Below are 22,520 nucleotides of genomic sequence, written 5' to 3'. Positions count from 1 at the left end.
GATTTCCTGAAGAAAAAAACTCGAATAATTTCCTATTTCTTAAAGTTGTAGTGAACTTTGGACTTTTGCCAGATTTCAGACCTTATGCAGCAGTACTGTATATGTCCAAACATTATTGTAGGCAAGATATGGATTACTGCAAACTGGATATTAGGAATCGCAGGTGAACAAGTGGTATTGTATATGGGCCCTCCCGTGAACAAGTGTTATTGTATATGGGCCCTCCCCCAAAAATGCTTGAAACACCTCAAATATGCCTCTGCCCTAGAATATAATTGCATTCCCATTCTCAGTCCAATTTTGGAAACCGAGCAATTATGACATAGCCTAACCGCAGTGGTGTAAAGTACTTAAGTAAAAATACTTTAAAGTACTAGTTAAGTAGTTTTTTGGGATATATGTACTTTACTGTACTATTTATATTGTTGACTATTTTTACTTCACTACATTCCTAAAGAAAATTTTGTACTTTTTACTCCATACATTTTCCCTGGCATCCAAAAGTACTAGTTACAATTTGAATGCTTAGCAGTACAGGAGAAAAGTGTGTGAATTTGACCTATCAAGAGAAAGTCCCTGGTCATCCCTACTGCCTCTGATCTGGTGGACTCACTAAACATAAATGCTTCCTTTGTAAATTATGTCTCAGTGTTGGAGTGTGTCCCTGGCTGTCAAAAATAATAATAAAAAGGAAATTGTGGCGTCTGGTTTGCTAAATATAAGTAATTTGATCTATAGCATTTACTTTTATTTTGTACTTTTACTCAAGTAGTATTTTACTGGGTTACTTTCACTTTTACTTGAGTCATGTTATATTAAGGTAGCTTTACTCAAGTATGACAATCGAGTACTTTTTCCACCTCTGCCTAACCATAACTTGATTTGAAAAAAACTCTAGCCAAATAAATCAAAGAACATCTCTGAGGACCAGTGCACCAAATCTATTTATTGGATATTGATATACAAATGTGTATATAATTACATTGGGTTCAGATGGTCTACAAGTCTATTTTGGGTTCAGATGGTCTAAAAGTTTGAAGGGTGATTGGTCTCCTCCAATAAATCCCGAAGGAGTGAAAAAAACAGTCAAGTAATTAGCATGACCCTAAATTGATAATTACAAAAATGTTGTTATTGTACAGTATGTGTCATAATGAGTTACAGGATAGAGCCCAATAGTTTGTTCATTTATCCGTTTACGCAGCAGGTCGACTTGATAACTCGCTCTTACTCAAAATATGCCTGGGTGTGTGTAGCTTCACAATCTCGCCACCGGAGGCCACTACACACAAATCATTTGCAACGAGACAGCGGCGCTGCGTGAGTAGTGGGGTTGTTGTGGGTGCGAGCGGGACTGCAAATCTGCATCGGATGGTGTCGAGGTTGCAGCGTCGTAGTCCCCTGAACAGTTCACCGAATTGTTGTTTATCTTTAGTGAATGAACGGGAATTGTCCACTTTAAACTACTTTGCAATACAGTAAAAGACTTGGTCGCAATCAAGGCATTTAGGAAAATTGAAGAAAAGACAAAGGGCGCAAATGGAACTGGAGCAACCACGGAAGGAGCACGGATATATTCGCTAGGCTAGTTAGCAAGCCAACTAGCCTGCTGCTAACTTGATACATTGGAACACGAGTAACAATCAACTGGCTATGACTGATAACGAGGAAAGGACATTCAAATTATAATCCAGAATGAATTATTGAGAATCAAATCAAATGTTTTAGCTACGCATTTTTTCTTACGAAAGTATTTGAATGGAATGGATGCGTTCTGTAGAATTGCTCAACAACAATAGTTAGCCGGCTAGCTAGCTAAGGTTACTTGCATGTTGAGTTGGGAAGCTATCCCGTTAGCAAAATAACGTTACGTCACCTGTACAGTAGTTAACCAGACGGACAGGCAACTACAATACGGTGGATGGACTGTCATCTGCGTGGGGGTGTTCGTGAAGTTAACGTTAGTTGACTGGGTAGCCTATTCCTCCTTCAGATTTTTTGACACAGTTTAGTATTACACATGACAGAAGTGAACATGGTAGTGTTATATGACAGTGGATATAGTTAGCTACACGTTTGTTAGTACCGTAGGGAAGAAGTGACAACCGATATCTCAGGTACAGTTTAACGTTGGACCACAATGCATTAGGTCTGACGTTCTGCTTTAGGACATAGAAATCTCTTTGTTTTTGCTGGGCCGCTTGCTAACAATAACTTTATGACGCGGGCTCAGTCCATTATTTCATTTTTGACTGACCACACCGATCACAGTTTCCCTAAAGCGTCCACAGCCCTCATACCATGGCAGCGGTTGTCAACTACTCACCGCCGTGGTGGGTCAACCTGCTACACCGACTCCCTCATTTCAACCTTCAATTCGAACAGACGAGCAGCGATTTTCGCCCGGAGGACTCGTCATATCAACAGGTAACTTTATGACATACACTTACTTGAACTGTGTATGTGTGTCTTGTGAATCAGAAGCAATAAATGTCTGTCAAACATTATACCTTTGTAAACAAAGGAGTTGCCAGTGGGTTGCTGTTGTTTGATGTATGATAATATTCTGGGATGATGCAATTGATTGAGGATTTTGGGGAGTTTAACAAATGGGGCAGGCATCAGCACAGACCAATGCAATGTTATACCCCGGTGCATTGACAATTCCTATTAAACTTGTTTGGTGCAGAGCCTTTGCAAGAGTACTCAAGACTCCTTATTAACTGTGGTTCCCTAGGCGTGGTACAGTACATAGACCTAGTCCCTACTGAGACTGGAGGGGTGACTGACAACTACTTTTGCAGGCTATATTTCTCAAACTGTTGTCAGGTTGATTTCCCATTGCAGAAACAGCCACTGTTACCTTCTGACAAGACATGACATGTATGGATTTGAGGGATGGGTGGAGGTGGATTAAAGACAGTGGTCTTTAAACCGAGTTATAACAGGGATCCCATATTTCATAAATTGCAGCATAATCATAGCTATTCAGCTAGGTCTGGTTCTCCTAATTTAGTTTCTGTGAGGGGGAGCATAATGCCCATTTACTGTGTGGCCGTTATGGCTTTGGCCTGTGCAACAGCAAACAAACTATGGACATTTTAAGTTAGCTAAAATGGGGATTTCCAAAATGAGCTTGTCTGCCTCCAAAGTGTATGGAGGAGGATGAGATTAACAGATGGCTTCCCCTTCCCTGTCAGCTGCTGTGGGTATCACAACGACAGTTGTCACAACAGGCTCAAAAAAAGGGCTGTGTCTCCTGGCACTGTGTGTGACTGTCTGTTGAGTGCTCAGGGAGAAGGGAAAGGGAGATTGCCAGAGCTGCTCATTCACAGCTTCTAGGACCAAGATAACCTGTCAGTTATCAGACTTAATACTGGGCCGTGGGCCTGCTGACCCAACACTTCATCCAGCCTACACGTCTCAAGATAACCCCAGATTAAGTCATACTGATGGAATTGAATTTACTATCCCCGACCTACAGAAGTTATTTCTCAAATTTCTTGAGATGACTCTGTCCTAACCAAAGGAAGCTGTGGGCCATGTCAGTGTGAATGCGACTCAGTCATGTCTGTAATGTGCCATGTGTTCGCTGATGATTAGTCTGTTAGGCATTATTTGCATTCTTTTCTGCATTCTTGTCACACTAACTCTGTTCCTCAGGAGACAGAGCCCGGCATCAATAGGTCATTAAGAGCTTGATGTATGACCTTTGACCTTAGGTTGTGATCCCCAAGGTCATCTGGCTGCCCGATTTTGACATTTTAGTCACTTAGCAAACGCTCTTATCCAGAGTGACTTAAAGTTCATCTTAAAGAAGAATTTCACTATTTAGAACCATAATCTGTATTTTTTTTTATGTAAATGGAATGTTAATGAAGGTTCCAGACAGTTTTATTTGCAATTTCACTTGATTTTGAGAAACTTATCCCACCAGCAACTTCCCGAGCTGATGCTCCAAATACGTCCTACAAACGCCAAAGCTCTCAGTATCCTGATGCAGGTCTTTAGATGTTGTACACATGACATTTTGTCATACTGAACTTTATCCACAACTTTATAATATATTTTTTTAACATGAGCGATAATTTCTAGCATGCACATATTGGCGTGCATGCGTTTACCTCCTTGTTCCCCTCGCTTCTGCCTAAACCTCAGTGACTACTGCACACCTATAAGTTAAGGGGCGTGTTTCATAAACACACTAGCCAGTCCACAACAACGTGTCCACTGTAAACGCAGAGCTGCTAGCTAGCTGCTGGTCGCTAATCTACCAACCAAGATTTGTTGTTTTTTACTATGCTACCAACACGTCTGACAAGAAAATATGAGGAAATGTTTGAATTTGCAGGCGAGCCTTTTTTATTTGAAGTGGCATACACAGACGAAGATCTTCAACAGATTGAGGATGATCGAGAAAGGGGAGGGTGAGACGGAGCAGGCAGGGGCTCAGGCAGATATTCAACCAGCAGCTGAGATGGGACTGAGGACCTCTGGGAACTGGTGGTATACCGCTGAAGGCGGTGGTGTCTTTGCTGCACGGAGTTGGACCTGCTTATACCAGCTTTGGAAAATCTATACTGAACAACAATATAAACATGTCAAAATGTTTACTAAGTTACAGTTCATATAAGAAAATCAGTCAATTGAAATAAATACATTTGGCCCTAATCTATGGATTTCACATGACTAGGCAGCAGCGTAGCCATGGGTGGCCAATCAATCAGAAAGAGTTTTTACCCACAAAGGGACTCTATTAAAGACAGAAACACTCCTCAGTTTCATCAGCTGTTTGTTTGGGTGGCTGGTCTCAGATGATCCCGCAGGGGAAGAAGCTGGATTTGGAGGTCCTGGGCTGTCGTGGTTACACGTGGTCTGCGGTTGTGAGGCCGGTTGGATGTGTGGTTGTGAAGCCGGTTGGACATACGGCCAAATTCTCTAAAACAATGTTGGAGGTAGCTTATGGTAGAGAAATAAACATTAAATTCTCTGTCAACAGCTCTGGTGGACATTCCTGTAGTCAGCATGCCAATTGCACCCTCCCTCAAAACTTGAGCTGTGTGGCATTGTGTTATGTGACAAAACTGCACATTTTAGAGTGGCCCTTTATTTTCCCAAGCACAAGGGGCACCTGTTCAATTCATCATATGCACAAAAAGCTTATTTCTCTCTAATTCTGTCCACAAATTTGTTTTACATCCCTGTTAGTGAGCATTTCTCCTTTGCCAAGATCATCCATCAACCTGACAGGTGTGGCATATCAAGAAGCTGATTAAACAGCATGATCATTACACAGGTGCACCTTGACGGGATCCTGAGGCCCATTGTCGTTCCATTCTTCTGCCGCCATCACCTTATGTTTCAGCATGATAATGCACGGCCCCATGTCGAAAGGATCTGTACACAATTCCTGAAAGCTGAAAATGTCCCCAGTTCTGGCCTGCATACTCACCAGACATGTCACCCATGCTCTGGATTAGAGGTCGACCGATTTATGATTTTTCAACGGCGATACTGATTATTGGAGGACCAAAAAAAGCCGATACCGATTAATCGACCAATTTGTATTTTATTTGTAATAATGACAATGACAACAATACTGAATGAACACTTATTTTAACTTAATATAATACATCAATAAAATCAATTTAGCCTCAAGTAAATAATGAAACATGTTCAATTTGGTTTAAATAATGCAAAAACAAAGTGTTGAAGAAAGTAAAAGTGCAATATGTGCTATGTAAGAAAGCTAACGTTTCAGTTCCTTGCTCAGAACATGAGAACATATGAAAGCTGGTGGTTCCTTTTAACATAAATCTTCAATATTCCCAGGTAAGAAGTTTTAGGTTGTAGTTATTATAGGAATTATAGGACTATTTCCCTCTATACCGTTTGTATTTCATTAACCTTTGACTATTGGATGTTCTTATAGGCACTTGAGTATTGCCAGTGTAACAGTATAGCTTCCGTCCCTCCAGTTAGCGTGCGTTAACTAGCTAGCCATTTCACTTCAGTTACACCAGCTTCATCTTGGGAGTTGATAGGCTTGAAGTCATAAACAGCGCAAGGCTTGACGCACAACGAAGAGCTACTGGCAAAACGCACTAAAGTTCTGTTTGAATGAATGTTTACGCGCCTGCTTCTGCCTACCACCGCTCAGTCAGATACTTAGATATTTGTATGCTCAGTCAGATTATATGCAACGCAGGACACGCTAGATAATATCTAGTAATATCATCAACTAGTGATTATGATTGATTGTTTTTTATAAGTTTAATGCTAGCTAGCAACTTATCGGCCCTAATTAATCGGCCATTCCGATTAATCGGTCGACCTCTACTCTGGATCGACGTGTATGACATTGTGTTCCAGTTCCCGCCAATATCCAGCAACTTCAATGGCAACAGCTGTTGAAGAGGATTGGGACAGCATTCCACAGGTCACAATCAACAGCCTGGTCAACTCTATGCGAAAGGAGATGTGTCGTGCTGCATGAGGCAAATGGTCATCACACCAGGTACTGACTGGTTTTCTGATCCAAGCACCCACCTTTTTTTTTTTCTTGGTATCTGACCAACAAAGATTACTGGGAATACAGATGTGAAATCCATAGATTAGGGCCTAATTATTTGATTTTAAACGACTGATTTCTTTATATGTACTGTAATTCAGTAAAATCTTTGAAATTGTTGCATTTATATTTGTTCAGTATACATCTCCTCTGTCTAAATGTTCTTATGTGCTGCAGCAGATTGTTAGATGCGCGGGGGTGTAGAGCGCTATAGACTATGGCACTAGTAAAAATCATGTTTTATGTGTGGACTTTCTTTTAAACAAAACATGTTTTCATTGCTTGCTAGTAATTATATAAATCGATCTTTTTAAAAAACGTTTGGATGTGTCTGACCATTCACTCCTAATTTGACAGCAGTCAACAAGGTTGTTCTGGCTCTGAGGAAGCTGATTTAGTTGATCTCGTCACGAACGAGCATCATTTATTTCCCCTTATAAATTGTTTAGGGCGTTCATGTTTCCACGTATATCTAGTAATTCATTTCTTCTAAATGTATATACTGTTGCTTCCTCTTTTGCCAGTGTCATGGTATTTACTGTGCGCAAGGCTAATAATTATGTGTCGCGGAAACGTTTGGTCTCATTGCATTGTCTCATTTCAGTTTCATATTTAATTGCAGTAATTTACCATTTTGCAATCCTCCCAGTGGTTGGAATGTTTGTTTATTTCCATATTGTAATGCGTCCTGTGTTTTCAGGTTGTGCGTGTCTCGGAACTCCATGTCTTGTCGGTTTTCTCTGTGCATAATGGGAGCGCAGCTCCATAAGTAATATGTTTTGCCTCCTGTTGGCCTGCAGAACTATTGTTATGAATTGTGTATTCATTAATGGAAAGTATTCCCGCATATTATTTAGACAGAATATGTTAATGTATGTATAATGAGGAGGTCTGTTACATGATTTCGTATGCCATATTTGGGTTAATGGTATGGTTCATAGGGAGGGGCCATAGGTATAAAGGTACCTGTTTCACCTGTGAGCTTCAGTTATGTTGTAGCTCTGCCATGTGCGCTGTATGGGGCGGCTGTCCATAGTCTGGTATACCCCAACCTGCTATAGTTGGTTTGGCAGGGTAGGCCTGATTTGAGGCTTAGGTTTTTGATTCATATTCAAACCTGTATTTTAAGTCTGTTCATTTTGTAAATACCTTTTTAGTAGGTTATGTGCATTTTCATTGGATTTTGTCATTCAAAGGGGATTTCCTTTCACTGCTACTAAGCTGGACACTATTTTGCACTTGATCTTGCTGCCTGCTACTGACTGCCCTTAAGGCTTCTCCAACATCTGGTCCCCACGACATGTGCCTAATGTTGTGTCAAATGGACAATGAATGCACCAATCCTCTCCAACTTAGCATTGTATAGTTTGATATGGAATATTTTCTTAATTTATAGACTAATCAACGGTGGTCAGCACCGGTCCTGGCCGATATGCCGCCCTAGGCGGAACATAAAAAAAATGCCGCTCTCCTATACTCGCAAAGTAGAATAGTAGCCTAGGCTATACGGTGTCGGCCTGCAATTCACTATTTTATGAATGTCTGTGTAACCCACCGTTTGTAAAACAGGCAATTTACCATTAATTTATGTTAATTCATTTAATCATTAATTTACTGCTCTCATTCTCAGAGTGGAAAAGTTGTTTGCAGATTTCAAAACCTCCTTTGCTTGTGAGAAACAACTTTTGGTTTATTTCCTAACATATTTTACATGCTCCATATGAGCATGTGTCTGGTTTCTCTGTCCTGTTAATGTTGACAGAGCACGCATAGAAGTACCTGGCTTGCTTCTCGCAAATGTAAAATGTAGGAAAGTGGCCAGCTGGGCTTCTCAGTTTTTCTTCACCTCAGACAGTAAGTCAACGAAGTCCGTTTTTTTTTTTTAAATACATTTTTTACATCCATTCAAATTTATAGTAGTTCCTCACAGTATTTAAAAACTCTTTCCAACACTCTCCCCCTTGATAATCAGCATCGCTGATAAATAGGCTATGGACATGTTGCATGGATTCGTTTCTATTTTAATGATGGTCAATTTTTATCTTCATACTATAGCAGAGATGTCACCGTTCATACGCTAATTGTCAATTAATTATCTTATACTCTGCTTTCCAGAAAGTAAAGGTAGGCCTAGGTTTTTTAATACGTTTTAAGGAAAGGAGAAATACTTGCTCTTGTATCTGACATACGCTAGTGGCTTTGATTGACGGGTGCTTTTACGGGGTTGTGAGTACGCTGATTCTCTCTATAGGCCTATATGTCCATTCAGAAAGTTTCCTAAAGAAGCCTGTCTGGACTCCATCTCCTTAATAAGAGTCAAACGCTCCTGTCTTGATTTAATCTTGTAAACGGTCTGTTTTCAGTAGCTTAGGCTACATTATTTCTCTCATTACAGCGTCCTCTCTTTGAAGAACATATGCCACTGCCATTGAATGACTGCAGCAGCAGGGTTTGTGGCATTATGTGACTATTTCGGGAAAGGTTTGAGAACACATCGGACTTCGCTTGAATGGATTTGTGCATCGAAATAGGATCTGTATTAGAAAATGTTATATGCAGAAAAGCCAACAGACACGGACGAGGTAGGCATATATCATTATTTTGACTTGTTATTGTTGTGTCAATACAAAAATGTGACAGGTCCTCTCCAACCTGGTATTTCTTAATTTGTTGAGTAATATTTATAAGTAAGAGCAGGAGTCAGAATCAGCTACAATCTGGGCCTTGTCTGGTCTTGGAACACCAGATATGTTCTTGGGTGGTCGTGTTGGAAGTTGAACATTGGAGAGCGGGTCCTTGTACACCGCTGTCTTGTCCTCCCGTCTTTTCAGCACAGCTCTACCAGGTCCATCCGGAAAGTCTATTTTGTTGGGTCGTAAATGTTTGGAGCAACCCAGGCTTTGTTTTTTGGGGGGGAGAACCATAATATACCTGGGTGTGCCTGAGAAGAAATGAAACCCCAATCAGCAATTTTCTCACTTCCGCATAAGATTTACACACTAAGCCTACCTGTTGTCTACCTTCCCTGAAAATAAGATTACAAAGTATGCACAATGACAGTAACAAGTATTACAGGAAAGAGTGACATGGTGTTACTTTCATCAAGTCTACAAAGACATGAAAACCATGACAATGTCATTAGCTTCTCCCTAACCCTAGACAATGTCTCCATAGAATCCATGACCTCTCTGTTATATAATTCATGACCTGTCTATTGCAAAACCATCACATTTTACCTGCATCAGTGGTTGCCTGTCAGGTGTTGTTGTCAGCGGCTACAACAAAAATGTGTGATGTGGGGGTTACTCGTGAACCAGAGTTGGGGAAACACTGATCTAAAATGTACGGTGCAAATTCGAACACATGTTAAAATCTGAAAAGCTTGTGAGAGTACATTGTAATGCACTCAATTGTGGTGCAGCTTAATGGGTTGGTTCTGGCTGACATGGAGCAGTGGTCAATTAACTTTAGGTTTCCTGTGACATAAAAACCCCCATAAGCAACAAGACAACAATGCCAAATCAGTCTTTTATACATAAACTCAGCAAAAAAAAGACATCTTCTCACTGTCAACTGTGTTTATTTTCAGCAAACTTAATGAAGCTAGGGGGCACTATTTTTATGTTTGGAAAAATAAAGTTCCCAAAGTAAACAGCCTATTTCTCTGGACCAGATGCTAGAATATGCATATAATTGACAGCTTAGGATAGAAAACACTCAAAAGTTTCCAAAACTGTAAAAATATTGTCTGTGAGTATAACAACTGATATTGCAGGTGAAAGCCTGAGAAAAATCCAATCAGGAAGTGACTATTATTTTGAAACCTGTGTGTTCCTATGCATCCCTATTGACCATTGAAAGGGATATCAACCAGATTCCTTTTTCTATGGATTCCCTAAGGTGTCTACAGCCTTTAGACATAGTTTCAGGCTTTTATTTTGAAGAATTAGCGTGAACGACCACATTACGTAAGTGGTCAGGTGGGGGCTCTGAGTGATTTTTGAGCAAAAGAGAGAGGCGGCCATTGTTCCTCCCGGTCCTAGTGAAAAGCCAACTGTCCCAGTTGATATATTATCCAATAGATATTTGAAAAACACCTTGAGGATTGATTATAAAAAAAATATTTGCCATGTTTCTGTCGACATTATGGATATAATTTGGAATTTTTGTCTGCGTTGTCGTGACCGCTATTTCCGGTGGATTCCTGGGCATAACGCACCAAAATAACGGAGGTATTTGAATATAAAAAATATCTTTATGGAACAAAAGGAACATTTGCTGTCTAACTGGGAGTCTCGTGAGTGAAAACATCCGAAGATCATCAAAGGTAAATCGTTAATTTGATTGCTTTTCTGATTTTCGTGACCAAGCATCCTGATGCTAAGTGTACATAATGCTATGTTAGGCTATCGATAAACTTACACAAACACTTGTATTGCTTTCGCTGTAAAGCATAATTTCAAAATCCGAGACGACGGGGTGATTAACAAAAGGCTAAGCTGTGTTTCGCTATATTTCACTTGTGATTTCATGAATATGAATATTTTCTAGTAATATTTTTTGACTGTTGTGCTATGCTATTCAGCGGTTGCTGATGACAAACATACCGGATTCGGGATGAGTAGTTCTAAGAGGTTTTAACACATGTAAATATTTGTATTAACATAACGAGATTCAACAACTGAGACATAAACTGAACAGGTTCCGCAGACATGTGACTAACAGAAATTAATTAATGGGTCCCTGAACAAAGGGGGAGTCGAAATCAAAAGTAACAGTCCGTATCTGATGTGGCCACCAGCTGCATTAAGTACTGCAGATTTGCCAGTTCTTGCTGTGAGAATGTTACCCCACTCTTCCACCAAGGCACCTGCAAGTTCCCGGACATTTCTGGGGGGGGAATGTCCCTAGCCCTCACTCTCCGATCCAACAGGTCACAGGCGTGCTCAATGGGATTGAGATCCAGGCTCTTCGCTGGCCATGGCAGAACACTGACATTCCTGTCTTGCAGGAAATCACGCACAGAAAGAGCAGTATGGCTGGTGGCATTGTCATGCTGGAGGGTCATGTCCGGATGAGCCTGCAGGAAGGGTACCACATGAGGGAGGTGGATGTCTTCCCTGTAACGGACAGAGATTGCCTGCAATGACAACAAGCTCAATCCGATGATGCTGTGACAACACCGCCCCAGACCATAACGGACCCTCTACCTCCAAATCGATATCGCTCCAGAGTACAGGTCTCTGTGTAACGCTCATTCCTTTGACGATAAACGCGAATCCAACCATCACCCCTGGTGAGACACAACCGCGACTCGTCAGTGAAGAGCACTTTTTGCCAGTACTGTCTGGTCCAGCTACGGTGGTTTGTGCCCATAGGCGACGTTGTTGCCGGTGATATCTGGTAGGCCTGTTGTAAGGCAGGTCCTCACAAGCCCTCAGTCCAGCCTCTCTCAGCCTATTGCGAACAGTCTGAGCACTGATGGAGGGATTGTGCGTTCCCTGTGTAACTCTGGCAGTTGTTTCCATCCTGTACCTGTTCTGCAGGTGTGATGTTCGGATGTACCGATCCTGTGCAGGTGTTGTTAAACGTGGTCTGCCACTGCGAGAATGATCAGCTGTCCGTCCTGTCTCCCTGTAGCGGCGTCTCACAGTACGGGCATTGCAATTTATTGCCCTGGCCACTTCTGCAATCCTCATACCTCCTAACTGCCTAAGGCACGTTCACACTGATGAGCAGGAACCTGGGCATCTTTCTTTTGTTGTTTTTCAGAGTCAATAGAAAGGCCACTTTTTAGTTTCCTAAGTTTTCATAACTGTGACCTTAATTGCCTACCGTCTGTAAGCTGTTAGTGTCTTAACGACCGTTCCACAGGTGCATGTTGATTAATTGTTTATGGTTCATTGAACAAGCATGGAAAACAGTGTTTAACCTCTCTAGGGTAGGTGAGACGGTAGCGTCCCACCTCTTCAACAGCCAGTGAAACTGCAGGGCGCCAAAACGACAGAAATCCCATAATTAAAATTCCTCAAACATACATGTATTTTACACCATTTTAAAGATACACTTGTTGTAAATCCAGCCAGTGTCCGATTTCAAAAAGGCTTTACGACGAAAGCAAACCAAACGATTATGTTAGGTGAGTGCCTATTCACAGAATAACACAGCCATTTTTCCAGCCAAAGAGAGGATTCACAAAAAGCAGAAATATAGATAAAAATGAATCACTAACCTTTGATCTTCATCAGATGACACTCATAGGACTTCATGTTGCACAATACTTGTACGTTTTGTTCGGTAAAGTTCATATTTATATCCAAAAATCTGAGTACATTTGCCCCTTACGTTCAGAAGTTCCAAAACATCCTTTGATTTTGCAGAGAGCCACATCAATTTACAGGAATACTCATATTAAACATTGCTAAAAGATACAACTGTTATGCATGGAATTTTAGATGCACTTCTCCTTAATGCAACCACTGTGTCAGATTTCAAAAAAGCTTTACGGAAAAAGCAAAAAAGAGTCGGCGCTCAGAGCCCAATTAAGACACAAATATATCCACCATATTATGCAGTCAACAAAATTCATAAATAGCATCATAAATCTTCACTTACCTTTGCTGATCTTTGTCGGAATGCACTCCCAGGACTCCCACTTCCACAAGAAATGTTTGTTTTGTTCGGTAATGTCCATCACTCATGTCCAAATAGTTACTTTTGTTAGCGCATTTGGTAAACAAATCAACAACAAGTCACGAAGCGTGTTCACTAAAAGCAGACGAAATGTCAAAGTTCCGTAACAGTCAGTAGAAACATGTCAAACTATGTATTGAATCAATCTTTAGGATGTTTTTAACATAAATCTTAAATCATGTTCCAACCGGAGAAATCCATTGTCTTCAGAAGTGCAATGGAACAGAGCTCCCTCATGTGAATGCACATGGTCAGAGCATGGTCAGCTCATGGCAGATCTTACTCATTCCCTTCTCCTTCGGCCCCACTTCACAGTAGAAGCATCAGACAAGGTTCTAAAGACTGTTGACATCTAGTGGAAGCCTTAGGAAGTGCAACATACCAATATCCCACTGTATCTTCAATAGGAGCTGAGTTGAAAATAGACCAACCTCAGATTTCCCACTTCCTGGTTGGATTTTTTTCTCAGGTTTTTGCCTGTCATATGAGTTCTGTTATACTCACAGACATCATTAAAACAGTTTTAGAAACTTGTTTTCTATCCAAATCTACTAATAATATGCATATTCTAGCTTTTATGGCTTTGTAGCAGGCCATTTACTCTGTGCATGCTTTTCATCCGGACGTGAAAATACTGCCACCTACCCCAAAGAAGTTAAACCCTTTCAATGAAGATCTGTGAAGTTATTTAGATTTTTACAAATTATCTTTGAAAGACCGGGTCCTGAAAAAGGGACATATTTTTTTGCTGAGTCTATAAGTGAAAGCATTATTGCTAAATGTTTTGATAAGCAGTGATCTGATAACTACATACAGTGGGGCAAAAAAGTATTTAGTCAGCCACCAATTGTGCAAGTTCTCCCACTTAAAAAGATGAGAGGCCTGTAATTTTCATCATGGGTACACTTCAACTATGACAGACAAAATGAGGGGAAAAAATCCAGAAAATCACATTGTAGGATTTTTAATGAATTTATTTGCAAATTATGGTGGAAAATAAGTATTTCCAAATGCCTGAAATTGGAAATTGCTCCCAAGGATGAACCAGACTTGTGGAGGTCTACAAAAACAATTCTGAGGTCTTGGCTGATTTCTTTTGATTTTTTTCCCCCATGATGTCAAGCAACAAGGCACTGAGTTTGAAGGTAGGCCTTGAAATACATCCACAGGTACCACTCCAAATGACTCAAATTATGTCAATTAGCCTATCAGAAGCTTCTAAAGCCATAACATAATTTTCTGGAATTTTCCAAGCTGTTTAAAGGCACAGTCAACTTAGTGTATGTAAACTTCTGGAATTACCTACTGGAATTGTGATACAGTGAAATCTGTCTGTAAACAATTGTTGGAAAAATGACTTGTGTCGTGCACAAAGTAGATGTCCTAACCTACTTGCCAAAACTATAGTTTGTTAACAAGAAATTTGTGAAGTGGTTGAAAAACAAGTTTTAATGACTCTGACCTAAGTGTATGTAACATTAATATATAAATACATAAGTTATGTATGTACATATCCTCCATAGGAAATCGGATAGATACTACAATAGGCATGATCATTTAAGTTGACATTGCACATTGGGTGGACCGACGGCCATCTTTGTGGCACTAATTTGAAGTTAAAATTACAATTCACTTAAAATGTCAAAGGTGTTGCAGTGGTGTGAAGGGATAGGTCCATTGGTGGTTAAAAAAAAATAACAAATCTAGAATTTAGAAAAGTTTGACAAACCTGTTTTGTAAGCTTTTAAACAATATCGAACTTAAGTATTTATATTTTCGAGTGATGAAGACATGATCTCATGATATGGTGGGGTATGCAAAACTTTAAGTACCTCGATCTCCTGGATGTGTTGGCCTCCAGATCCAAAAAGTCACTTTCTGACCACTTCTTCCATGGGCAAACATGTATGGAAAGTTTAGTTTTGAATCAAAAGAGATGCTGTCAAAAAGTGATTTAATTTATATGGATTTACCCTAAGGTCATTTGCATGAACGAACTGCCCTGGCTATTGCCCACCACCAAGTCCCACTACCATAGATTTAGAGGTTACGCCAATGAGTGTGTAGTAGAAGATGAGTGAGTGCAGCAGCCCAGTGCAAGCGAGCTGCACAGCTGAAGATTGGGGAGGGGAGAACCATCCTCCTGCACTCTGCAGCATGGCACTTGTTCACAGGGTTAGAATTAATGGATATTCTCAGCTCATTTACTTGAGGGTTTCACTCAACCCTCACTGAAGTAAAATCCACTCTGTCCTTGATGCGCTGATCAGTGACCTTTTTCCCATTTTTCTCTTAACGACAAGTGCTAAGAATTTAGTGTTGAAGTGGATTTCAAAATGAGAGATAATTGCCAGTCTGTCGACAGGGTACGACAAAAGCCAGGATTTGTTTTACCCCCGCCTCAAGTGTCCACAAATTGAGTAGGCCTATGTTGCCAAGTACGCCAATTCTCCCCTTAACCTCTGATTTGGCCCACAAAGGAGATCTATAGGCCTAACCAGGCATATATGCAACATTTGTCCTCACACCTTTCATTCTGATATCTAATGATGTCTTAATGATGAGACAGTCATCCACTTTCTTCATTGGTGCTTTATAGTTAGAAATGTTTTGGCAATAGTGAGAAACGAGTGAAGATGGCTGTCTGACAAAATCCTTCGCGTCAGAAGGCCAACATGGAGGGGGGTTGTCAAGAGGCATCTTTTGTAAATTGTGGACCAGAGCCAAGGTTTTCCGAGGTGGAAGAAGAGAGGTAGTCTATCAGTCTATTGCCATTTTGATGGACGGGAGTGGGACTGGAGCTCAGTTTGTTTGGGTGTGGGCAGACTGGGGTGAGAAAAGTAGACAGGGCCAGCATGGTTTCAGCCTCCTACCTGGGTCAGAGAACCAGAACCTGAACCTGAGGAGTGGGAAAATACATATTCTTTAGATTTAGGCCATACTTGGCCAGAAATGCCTTTTTTAAAAGTAGGCTACTTTGGTTAGGGCAAGTATGTTGACATCCACACTGCCAATAGCACAGTGAGATCGATGTATGAGAGAACCAATTTTTATGTACCTGGTGTGGTGGAGTGTTAGCCAAAAATGAAATTGTATTTATCCATTTACTTTTGTCTTTACGTAGTGTCATCTAATGATGTGCCTTCATGCACAGGAAGTGGAGAAGGGCAACAGGGTGATAATCTGTTATGTCAGCTTGTTCACCTGGTGTGACACAAGACTCCTAGCTGTTACAGGAAACAGGCTGTTTGTCACTGCATCCGTCTGCATATGTTCATCAAGCGGTTCATTTTAGATGTGGGGAATTTGACCTGGAAGTGAAACCTGATTGTAATGGACAAAGTGGACAGTTGAGTCAGCACGTGTTATTTTCTCTCTTCCCTAGTCTTGTGATTTGGGTCTGCTATTCTTTCATGGCAATGTGTCTAATTCAAAGCCATACTTAAGTGCCCTTTAATTGAACACATATGGACCACGATTTGCTTTTTTGGTATGTGAAAAACAGAACTCCCATCCCTGAAACTTGAATCGCAACATAGAACAAGGACCATTTCCTTTTCTTGACAATGGGGAGTGAAAATGAAAGAAATCATGACTAAAAGGTAGAGAATTACTTTTAAATTGAAGGTCATTATTAGTCAGCATTGAATTCCCATCATCTTGGATAAGAAGCTGGGAAGATGAGAAGGGGTTGAAACAATGCCAGCATCCTGTTCACAGGATGGTACGGCTCCTCTCCAGCCCCTTTTGAACTTCACTTAGTCAGACAGTGACAATGACTATTTTCCATTTATTTAACCACTCGAGGTATGAATTTTCTCAACTTGCATTTCAGCATATGTAGTATTTGAAAATGTTTGCGCTGTGTATCCATGAAGTAGTGGTATAATATCACTAGGTAACACAGATGGCTGCCCAGGAGATGGAGCTCAGTGAGATACTGTAATTTGAGTTCAGATTTTGTTTCTCCAGGGTGGGGAAACCATCTCAATAAAGCGCTTCAATGGAGAGGCCTCAATTCACCAAGAGCCCAGGGGCAGCCCGTTAGGCTGATCTTATTGAAAAATGCATCTGTTTAGAGAACCAGGGTGCCGGTATTTTCCTGTTTAATATATCCGACTACTAGGGGAGGAGAAACTGTCTGGATCGAAATCTGTGTAATTACAATGAACTCCCAACCTGTATTCCCCCACAGGAATACAAACATGAGCGAGAGGCCTGTGTGAACTACATATGAAGTGCCTGCCCTCTCCCTATGTGCTGCAGGCTGAAGTATGGGACTGGTGCTGGACCTACAGTACTCAGCAATATACCCGTTTCTCTAGGACAATACTTAACATGTCATCAGGCCGTGAGATGCATTTGATAATAGGTGTTATGCTGTTTCTGTTTGATCATACACTGCTCAAAAAAATAAAGGGAACACTTAAACAACACAATGTAACTCCAAGTCAATCACTCTTCTGTGAAATCAAACTGTCCACTTAGGAAGCAACACTGATTGACAATAAATTTCACATGCTGTTGTGCAAATGGAATAGACAACAGGTGGAAATTATAGGCAATTAGCAAGACACCCCCAACAAAGGAGTGGTTCTGCAGGTGGTGACCACAGACCACTTCTCAGTTCCTATGCTTCCTGGCTGATGTTTTGGTCACTTTTGAATGCTGGCGGTGCTTTCACTCTAGTGGTAGCATGAGACGGAGTCTACAGCCCACACAAGTGGCTCAGGTAGTGCATCTCATCCAGGATGGTACATCAATGCGAGCTGTGGCAAGAAGGTTTGCTGTGTCTGTCAGCGTAGTGTCCAGAGCATGGAGGCGCCACCAGGAGACAGGCCAGTACATCAGGAGACGTGGAGGAGGTCGTAGGAGGGCAACAACCCAGCAGCAGGACTGCTACCTCCACCTTTGTGCAAGGAGGAGCAGGAGGAGCACTGCCAGAGCCCTGCAAAATGACCTCCAGCAGGCCACAAATGTGCATGTGTCTGCTCAAACGGTCAGAAACAGACTCCATGAGGGTGGTATGAGGGCCTGGCGTCCACAGGTGGGGGTTGTGCTTACAGCCCAACACCGTGCAGGATGTTTGGCATTTGCCAGAGAACACCACGATTGGCAAATTCGCCACTGGCGCCCTGTGCTCTTCACAGATGAAAGCAGGTTCACACTGAGCACATGTGACAGACGTGACAGAGTCTGGAGATGCCGTGGAGAACGTTCTGCTGCCTGCAACATCCTCCAGTATGACCGGTTTGGCGGTGGGTCAGTCATAGTGTGGGGTGGCATTTCTTTGGGGGGCCGCACAGCCCTCCATGTGCTCGCCAGAGGTAGCCTGACTGCCATTAGGTACCGAGATGAGATCCTCAGACCCCTTGTGAGACCATATACTGGTGCGGTTGGCCCTGGGTTCCTCCTAATGCAAGACAATGCTAGACCTCATGTGGCTGGAGTGTGTCAGCAGTTCCTGCAAGAGGAAGGCATTGATGCTATGGACTGGCCCGCCCGTTCCCCAGACCTGAATCCAATTGAGCACATCTGGGACATCATGTCTCGCTCCATCCACCAACGCCACGTTGTACCACAGACTGTCCATGAGTTGGCGGATGCTTTAGTCCAGGTCTGGGAGGAGATCCCTCAAGAGACCATCCGCCACCTCTTCAGGAGCATGCCCAGGCATTGTAGGGAGGTCATACAGGCACGTGGAGGCCACACACAGTACTGAGCCTCATTTTGACTTGTTTTAAGGACATTACATCAAAGTTGAATCAGCCTGTAGTGTGGTTTTCCACTTTCATTTTGAGTATGACTCCAAATCCAGACCTCCATGGGTTGATAAATTTGATTTCCGTTGATCATTTTTGTGTGATTTTGTTGTCAGCACATTCAACTATGTAAAGAAAAAAGTATTTAATAAGAATATTTCATTCATTCAGATCTAGGATGTGTTATTTTAGTGTTCCCTTTATTTTTTTTAGCAGTGTATTTAGCCTAAACTGATTCACATAAGCTATTCAGTTTGTCAGTTCACTCACTTACACTCCTTTTCATTACTCAAACACCTCGCATTTTTGTTTGCTCGAGCTCTCTTCACCTCTTTCTCTCTTTCTTTTTCTTTCTCTCTCAATTCAATTCAAGGGGCTTCATTGGCACGGGAAACATATGTTAACATTGCCATAGCAAGTGAAGTAGATAATATACAAAAGTGAAATAAACTATTAAAATGAACAGTAAACATTACACTCACCGAAGTTCCAAAAGAATAAAGACATTACAAATGTCATACTATGTGTTGTAACGATGTACAAATGGTAAAAGTACTCACTCACTCACATTCACCCTAAGACTTCCAAGGTTCAGCAGATGGGTGCCCTTTCACATCAAAGTTCTATATTGTAAGATCTGATCCCAGACCATATGACATCTACCTTGCAGCCTAGCCAGGACTTTATGTCAGTATTGAACCCACTTTCTTATCATTTTGATCCACTTTACCCGTAGGTGAATAAAGTGTCTTACTACTACATAAATTGTCATGCTGATATGATTTTACACTCCAAGTTGAGAAGGCTACACTGCCAATAGAGAAGACAAGCTCCTGCTATTCTTTGGACATTAGGCTAAATCGGGGGAGCAAGCATATCCTCATTGATACGGGCCATGCTCCCAGATTGGCTTGTTTTAGCTGCATTCCTGCTCAGTTGCAGCATTCTGTTTCCTGTTCACTTTTGCCTTACTTTTAAGCCAGTTGGCAGTTTCCACATAGACCCTTGTTCTCTTTTCCCTGTTCTGAAATGAGGCTATATGAGAGGGATTAATTTGCCACTATAGCACACTCCAAATCATGTCCTAAATGATTGAATCATGCTTTATAAAGCTCATAACGGGCTCTGCCCAGTTGGTTACAATTTTCAAATCGAACTTTATTTGTCACATGCTTCGTTAACAAAGGTGAAATGCTTACATACAGGTCCTTGTCAACAATGCAGAGAAAGAAAAAATAAACATTATAGAAAAACTTGGCCGTATACACGGGATGAATGTGTAGGGGTACGATGTAATTGAGGTAGATATGTACATCTACGTATGGGTAAAGTGACAAGGCAGCTGGATAGATAAATTAGTGTCTGGTAACTGTTAATTAACACCAAGCAAAATAATTTGTTCATTTAAGCAACAAGGCACAGGGGGGTGTGGTATATGACCAATATACCACGGCTAATGGCTGTTCTTTATGCACGACACAACGCGGAGTACCTGCCAATCAGCTGTCAGCCAATCAGCATTCAGGGCTCAAACCACCCAGTTTATAAAAACCAATAGTGACCAACTTCTGCATATATCCTCTTTCATTTAAGGAATGTGAATTATTTGTTTTCTAAGCAATCTTTACTTGGCATACAGTTGGCCGTATAAAGTCTATTTTGTTTTTCCTGTGCAAGAATTAATGACCTTTTGCCTGAGATGGGCTCGATAAGTAAATGCATCTGAATATCATTAAAGTCAAGAAATCTTAATGGATTTACTTCGAGAGCCTTCATTTCCTTTTATCTACTGTTCCATTTTAGGGAGAATGCTTTGTTTTTTTTGTTCGCTTTTCACTGTCCGCACTCGAGGTCGACCGATTAATCGGAATGGCCGATTAATTCGGGCCGATTTCAAGTTTTCATAACAATCGGAAATCGGTATTTTTGAGCGCCAATTTTTTGTACATTTTTTTTATTTAACTAGGCAAGTCAGCTAAGAACACATTCTTATTTTCGATGACGGCCTAGGAACGGTGGGTTAACTGCTTTGTTCAGGGGCAGAACGACAGATTTTCACCTTGTCAGCTCGGGGGGATTCAATCTTGCAACCTTACAGTTAACTAGTCCAACGCAATAACGACCTGCCGTTCTCTCGTTGCACTCCACAAGGAGACTGCCTGTTACTCGAATGCAGTAAGCCGATATAAGTTGCTAGCTAGCATTAAACTTATCTTATAAAAAAACAATCAATCATAATCACTAGTTGATGATATTCTAGATATTATCTAGCGTGTCCTGCGTTGCATATAATCTGACTGAGCATACAAATATCTAAGTATCTGACTGAGCGGCGGTAGGCAGAAGCAGGCGCGTAAACATTCATTCAAACAGAACTTTTGTGCGTTTTTCCAGCAGCTCATCGTTGAGCGTCAAGCATTGCACTGTTTATGACTTCAAGCCTATCAACTCCCGAGATGAGGCTCGTGTAACCGAAGTGAAATGGCTAGCTAGTTAGCGTGCACTAGTAGCGTTTCAAACGTCACTCGCTCTGAGCCTTCTAGTAGTTGTTCCCCTTGCTCTGCATGGGTAACGCTGCTTCGATGGTGGCTGTTGTGTTGCTGGTTCGAGCCCAGGGAGGAGCGAGGAGAGGGACGGAAGCTATACTGTTACACTGGCAATACTAAAGTGCCTATAAGAACATCCAATAGTCAAAGGTTAATGAAATACAAATGGTATAGAGGGAAATAGTCCTATAATTTCTATAATAACTACAACCTAAAACTTCTTACCTGGGAATATTGAAGACTCGTGTTAAAAGGAACCACCAGCTTTCATATGTTCTGAGCAAGGAACTGAAACTTTAGCTTTCTTACATAGCACATATTGCACTTTTACTTTCTTCTCCAACACTTTGTTTTTGCATTATTTAAACCAAATTGAACATGTTTCATTATTTACTTGAGGCAAAATTGATTTTATTGATGTATTATATTAAGTTAAAATAAGTGTTCATTCAGTATTGTTGTAATTGTCATTATTACAAATAAAAATTTGCCCGATTTTAATCGGTATCAGCCTTTTTGGTTCTCCAATAATCGGTATCGGCGTTGAAAAATCATAAATCGGCCGACCTCTAGTCCGCACGCATGAACAGAAGACTGGAGCCCAGGCGGCGCCTAAAATTAGATCCTTATTTAGCATTTGCCCAAAGGAGCTGGGCTGTCTTGCATTTTGTAAATCATTTCCTATCTCAAAGGAGCTCAGAGCAGCTGTTGTTGAGGGAGGGTGCGGTAATACTGGATTCATTCTCATTTAAGGCGTTACAACAGGAAAAGGTGGAGAAGAACAATAATCCAAAAGACCATTTCCTATGCACGTTTGTTCTCAACCTGATATCCATGAGGTAGTAAAGCCAAATAATTACCACTGCTACCTGGGCATTTTAATAATATACAGTATTTCATTGGGCAAATCACTGCAAATGTACATCTGACAGCAGTAAAGAGTGAGTG

General features: G+C 41.2%; 1 protein-coding gene across 2 annotated transcripts in view; it reads left to right on the top strand.

Moving 5' to 3' along the window:
• Positions 1 to 1,335: 1,335 nt before the first annotated feature.
• LOC139421207 (protein tweety homolog 3-like) overlaps positions 1,336 to 22,520 on the top strand; it is a 64,883-nt gene continuing 43,698 nt past the window's right edge. The window contains exon 1 of one of the 2 annotated variants that reach the window (XM_071171869.1): positions 1,336 to 2,427. In XM_071171869.1, coding sequence (XP_071027970.1) covers positions 2,302 to 2,427 — 126 coding nt within the window. In that variant the 5' untranslated portion in view covers positions 1,336 to 2,301. The remainder of the gene's footprint in view (positions 2,428 to 22,520) is intronic. The other variant, XM_071171870.1, reaches the window with a different exon arrangement.

Source organism: Oncorhynchus clarkii, chromosome 12 (assembly GCF_045791955.1).
Source record: "Oncorhynchus clarkii lewisi isolate Uvic-CL-2024 chromosome 12, UVic_Ocla_1.0, whole genome shotgun sequence".
Lineage (NCBI taxonomy): Eukaryota > Metazoa > Chordata > Actinopteri > Salmoniformes > Salmonidae > Oncorhynchus > Oncorhynchus clarkii.
Note: the sequence above shows the minus strand (reverse complement) of the source record. Positions and strands in the feature narration are given on the sequence as shown.